This window comes from Pistacia vera, unplaced genomic scaffold (genome assembly GCF_008641045.1).
Source record: "Pistacia vera cultivar Batoury unplaced genomic scaffold, PisVer_v2 Contig36, whole genome shotgun sequence".
Lineage (NCBI taxonomy): Eukaryota > Viridiplantae > Streptophyta > Magnoliopsida > Sapindales > Anacardiaceae > Pistacia > Pistacia vera.
The window spans coordinates 641,267-647,193 of record NW_022196179.1 but is presented as its reverse complement, the minus strand read 5'-3'; the positions used below and the strand labels follow the sequence as shown (position 1 = coordinate 647,193).

Below are 5,927 nucleotides of genomic sequence, written 5' to 3'. Positions count from 1 at the left end.
GAGGAAATGTAATGGGTGGAGCAACAATGGTTTAAAGAGTATTGAAGGACTACTCTAGTCCTACTATTAATGGGTGCTATTCTAGCATTAGGAAACCACCAGTTCAAGCAAATAATTTTGAGATCAAGCCAGCAATTATTCAAATGATTCAGCAGTCAGTCCAATTCACGGGGTTACCTAATGATGATCCCAACCTGCATATCGCAAATTTTCTGGAGTTATGTGACACATTTAGGCATAATGGAGTATCCGATGATGCAATTAGGCTAAGGCTTTTCCTATTCTCTCTTCGGGATAAAGCTAAGACTTGGTTGATTTCTCTATCATCTAGGAGCATCACGACATGGAACGAGTTAGCTCAAGCGTTCCTCACTAAATATTTTCCACCTGCCAAGTCTATCAAGCTGAGGAGTGAGATTAACAACTTTTACCAATAAGATTCAAAGTCATTGTATGAAGCATGGGAAAGGTATAAGGATCTCTTACGGAGGTGCCCTCACCATGGTTTACCAATCTGGTTGTAAGTGCAAACGTTCTACCAAGGGTTGCTACCAACTATTCAAGCTATGATTGATGCTGCAAGTAGGGGAGCCTTGAACAATAAAATACTAGAGGAAGCATACAATCTGACTGAGGTGATGGCGAACAATTACTATATGAGGACTTCAGAGAGAACTTCAACAAGGAAATCAGCAAGAGTGCACGAAGTTGACAGTTACACTGCATTGATTGCTCAACTTTCAAACATCCAGAAGCAATTAGGTAATGTGTTAAAAATAAATGCAATTGAATCTTCTTCTCTAACATGTGACCTCTGCGCAGGAAATCATTCATCAAGGGATTGTCAAGAAGGGAAGCCGTTTGCTCAGCCTGAACAAGCCAATTACATCAATAATTTTCAAAGGGGGCAAGGGAATCCATATTCCAACACATACAATCCAGCATAGAGGAAACACCCGAACTTTTCATGGAGTAACAACAATGAACAAAAACAAGCTCCTGTTTTTCAACCTCAAGAGCCAAAATCTGATTTATAGAATGTGTTGACCAAGTTCATTGAAGAGACAAGCAAGAGGTTTGAGAAGACCGACATCCTGGTTCAAAATCAATCAGCCTCTATTAGGAACCTTGAGACTCAAATTAGGCAAATTCACAACATATTAGCGGGAAGAGTTCAAGGAGTTTTGTCAAGCGATACAGAGAAGAATCCCAAGGAACAAGCGCATGCAATCACCTTGAGGAGTGGACGAATTTTGGAAAATTCAGAGGGTGAAAAATAGAGGCAAGAACAAGACTTAAAGGATGAGCAGAAGAATGATCGCCATGGCGATGACATTCCTCATCGCAGCGATCGTGAGAATGTGGATAAGCTCGTCAGAAATAAAGACGATCGTCGCGGCGATGATACTGGTGGCCGCGGCGAGCATGATCCTGCTCACAATTCGTCAGAAATTTCAACTAATCGCCGCGGCGATGAATCTGGTGGCTACGGCGAGCATGCATCTGAGCAAAAACTCCCTTCAAGCCAGGCAACCCTTCCATACCCACAACGGTTGAAGAATTAGAAGCTTGATAAGCAATTCAGTACGTTTATTAACATGTTTTGAAGTTTACATATTAATATCCCTTTTGTTGATATGCTAGAACAGATGCCGAAGTATGCGAAATTTTTGAAGGAGATCCTCACGCACAAGAGAAAATTCAAGGAACATGAGAAAGTTATGCTAACGGAGGAATGAAGTGCACTGAGTCAAAAGAAACTACCACCTAAACTATGAAATCCAGGGAGTTTTACTATCCCTTGTATTATTGGTAGTTATTATTTTGATAAAGTGTTATGTGATTTAAGGGCAAGTATAAACTTAATGCCGTTTTCCATTTACAGGAAGTTTGGATTAGGAGAGGTGAAGCCAACCATCGTGTCTCTCCAATTAGCTGATCGATCAATAACATATCCTAAGGGGGTGGTAGAAGACGTCTTGATTAAGGTAGACAAACTGATTTTTCCAGTAGATTTCATAGTGTTAGACATGGAGGAAGATAGGGAAATACCTTTAATTTTAGGACGACCTTTTCTAGCCACGGGTAGAACACTGATTGATGTCCACCAAGGGAAATTAATCTTAAGGGTAGAAGATGAGCAAGTAGAATTTGATGTTTTTGAATCTGTGAGGTGTCCATCTGAATTAGACTCATGTTTTAAGATTGATGTTCTCGACACCATAGTGAGGCAGAATTTTGAAGAGAGCTACCCCATTTTTCTTTTAGAGAATTGTTTGATGAATTCTAGAGATCAGGAGGATGAAGTTGATAGTGAAGAGATAAGGGAGTGTTTAAGATACTTAAATGCTCTACCACCCTTGGTTCGTCCGGAAACTAATTCGATCAGAGAAATTGGAGCCGTGGTGTCTCAGTCAACTTCACCAATCACAAAGGCCCCTACACTTGAGCTCAAGCAACTACCATCTCATTTAAGGTATGCATTTTTAGAAGAGGGTAAATTTTTTCTAGTCATTATTAATGTTTCTTTGAGTGTTGTAAAGGAAGAAAAATTGCTGTGCATATTGAGAAAATACAAGAAGGCCATTGGATGGACAATTGCGGATATAAAAGGTATCAGTCCTTCAATTTGCACGCACAAGATCCCAATGGAGGAAAGTTATAAGCCTACCGTCCAACCACAAAGAAGATTGAATCCATCAATGCAAGAAGTGGTTAAGAATGAGGTGTTGAAGCTCTTAGATGCAGGAATTATATATCCAATTTCGGATAGTGCATGGGTAAGTCCAATCCAAGTAGTGCCAAAGAAGGGAGGAATGACAGTGGTCCGTAATGATAACAACAAGCTAATTCCAACACGAACAGTCACAGGATGGAGAGTATGTATTGACTATTACAAACTGAATTCCATGACTCGTAAGGACCATTTTCCATAGCCATTCATTGATCAAATGTTGGAAAGGTTAGCTGGCCATGAATTTTATTGTTTCCTAGATGGATATTTAGGCTACAATCAAATTGCTATAGCGCCAGAACATCAAGAGAAAACGATTTTCACGTGCCCATATGGAACATTCGCCTATCGAAGAATGCCTTTTGACTTGTGCAACACTCCTGCAACTTTTCAACGTTGCATGATCTCAATATTCTCTGATATGGCTGAGAAGTCCATTGAAGTTTTCATGGACGATTTTTCTGTTTTTGGAGATTCTTTTGATGATTGTTTAACTAACTTATCTAATGTTTTGCAGAGATGTGTTGACACTAACTTGGTGCTAAATTGGGAAAAATGCCATTTCATGGTACGAGATGGGCTTGTGTTAGGTTATCGGATATCCGCAAATGGAATTGAGGTGGATCGAGCAAAGATTGAAGTTATTGAGAAACTACCACCTCCAAACTCAATGAAGGCTATTAGAAGTTTCCTTGGGCATGCGGGTTTTTATAGGATATTCATACAAGACTTCTCTAAAATCTCTAAACCTCTCTATGATTTATTAGCTAAGGATGTTCTTTTTAATTTTAGTCAAGAGTGTTTGGATGCATTTAAGTGTTTAAAAGCAAAATTAATTTCTGCTCCTATTATTGTTGCCCACGATTAGGAACTACCTTTTGAACTCATGTGTGATGCAAGTGACTACACTTTAAGGCTGTTTTAGGACGGCGAAAAGGTAAGGTGTTGCATGTGATTTATTATGCCAGCAAGACTTGAACGGGACCACAGTTAAATTATGCTACTATTGAAAAAGAATTTTTAGCAGTAGTATTCTCTATTGATAAATTTTGTTCTTATTTGCTAGGTACCAAGGTTATTGTGTACACTGACCATGCTGCATTAAAGTGCCTCCTAGCAAAACGGGATTCCAAGCCAAGATTATTGCGATGGGTATTGCTTTTACAGGAATTTGACTTGGAGATTAAGGACAAGAAAGGAACGAAAAATCAAGTGGCTGACCATTTATCCTGATTAGAGTCTAATGACGAAGTTCGAGAGCAAGAAAAGCCAATCAATGAATACTTCCCAGATAAGCAATTGTTTGCTATTCAAGAAGGGTCGTGGTTTGCAGATATTGCTAACTATTTGGTGCAGAAAGTATTGCCTCCTAGAATAAACTCCCAAAGACGAAAGCAATTTTTTACAAATTTAAAGTACTACTTTTGGGAGGATCCATTTTTGTACAACATTGTGTTGATCAAATGATAAGAAGATGTGTGCTAGAAGAAGAGATGACGAATATTCTTCGTCATTATCATTGTTGGTGGTCATTTTGGTTCGACAAAGACCGCTGCTAAAGTTCTTCAATCAGGATTTTTTTGGCCAACTCTTTTTAAAGATGCTTTTCATTTTGTTATGAGTTGTGATGAGTGTCAATGGTTTGGGAATATATCTAAGAGAAATGCCATGCCTTTAAATAATATCTTAGAAGTAGAATTGTTTGATGTGTGGGGGATAGATTATATGGGACCTTTTCCGTCCTTGTTTTCTAACCATTTTATTTTGGTTGCTGTAGATTATGTTTCGAAGTGGGTGAAAGCTGCAGCGTTGCCAACAAACGATACTCGCATAGTTATCAAGTTCGTGAAGAAGAATATCTTTTCAAGGTTTGGCACTCCAAAAGCCATTATTTGTGATGGTGGTTCTTACTTCTGAAATCGCCAATTCACAACATTGTTAAGCAAGTATGGGGTTACACATCAAGTTGCCACCCCATATCACCCTCAAACCAGTGGCCAAGTAGAAGTATCCAATAGGAAGCTGAAACGAATCTTGGAAAAGACAGTAAGCACCTCTCGAAAGGATTGGGAAACCAAGCTTGATGATACATTATGGGCGTATAGGACGACATTCAAAACACCAATAGGAATGTCGCCCTATAGGATGGTTTATAGAAAAGCTTGTCACTTGCCGTAGAGTTAGAACACAGGTCATATTGGGCAGTGAAGTTTCTGAACTTTGATCTCCAAGCCGCAGGAGTAAAACGAGTACTACAACTTAATGAGATGGAAGAGTTTCGCAATAATGCATATGAGAATGTCCCAATCTACAAAGAAAAGACTAAGCAGTGGCACGACAAACATATTGTGAACAAGGAATTCAAGGAGAGCGACAAAGTGCTGTTGTTTAACTCAAGACTACGACTTTTCCCAGGAAAATTGCGCTCAAGATGGTCTAGCCTGTTCATAATTCATCGTGTGTTTCCACATGGGGTGATAGAGCTTCACCACCCGATGAAGGGAACAATCAAAGTCAATGGCCAAAGGTTGAAACCTTATATTGAGAATGGGAATGAAGACGAGGGGGTTTCAATTCTTCTTCAAAATCGTAATTGACGACAAAAAGGAGTCGAGCTTAAGACTTTAACAAGCGCTTTTTGGGAGGCAACCCAAGATTTTGATTTCGTTTGGTTTTTATTTACTTATTTTTATTTGTATTTTTTTTTTTTGTTTAGTAATTTTTGTGTGTTATGTTTTTGCGTTATTTTTAGTTTGTTAATTTAGATATTTTGATTGTCTTTTTTAGGTTATTGGCACAACACACTCAGGGAACAATCTGGTTCCGTTGAGTTACGGCACCATCACGCTCGCCGCGGTGATACAAATAATCGTTGCAGCGAGCATTAGTTTCGTGCACAAACATAAGACAAATCACGCTTGCCGCAGCAACAAACATTATCGATGCAACGAGCACTGCTCTCGCGCACAGCCATGATGAACTGAACGATTGCCGTAGCGACAGAGTTCATTGCCGCAGCGATCGAACAACTCAAAATGCGATATCGTGTTTATATCAGCCTGCTCCTCTTTTCCTTAACACAATCTACATTACATGCTTTTCTCTTCCACAGTTTCTCTTCACCAAATTCTTTTTCATTTCTTCACAATTCATTCAAACCATTTTTAATTTATACTCCATTGCTCACTAACAC

The 5,927-nt window shown here is 39.1% G+C and overlaps 1 protein-coding gene and 1 non-coding gene across 2 annotated transcripts; one reads left to right on the top strand and one right to left on the bottom strand.

Moving 5' to 3' along the window:
* Positions 1 to 401: 401 nt before the first annotated feature.
* LOC116139982 lies at positions 402 to 508 on the bottom strand. The gene has a single exon (XR_004129539.1). It is a non-coding gene; the product is annotated as a small nucleolar RNA R71 (small nucleolar RNA).
* Positions 509 to 5,001: 4,493 nt separating this feature from the next.
* On the top strand, positions 5,002 to 5,622 carry LOC116139842. Its single transcript, XM_031425489.1, has 2 exons — positions 5,002 to 5,323; positions 5,522 to 5,622. Exons 1-2 carry the CDS (start codon positions 5,002 to 5,004, stop codon positions 5,620 to 5,622), a joined length of 423 nt encoding a protein of 140 aa, XP_031281349.1.
* Positions 5,623 to 5,927: the final 305 nt, after the last annotated feature.

What these genes read in the sequence shown, in the direction of transcription:
- LOC116139842 (XM_031425489.1), top strand. Translation starts at nt 5,002, where the DNA reads ATGGAAGAGTTTCGCAATAATGCATATGAGAATGTCCCAATCTACAAA. An exon ending in TTCAATTCTTCTTCAAAATC is followed by an intron (nt 5,324 to 5,521) that starts GTAATTGACGAC and finishes TGTCTTTTTTAG; the next exon opens with GTTATTGGCACAACACACTC.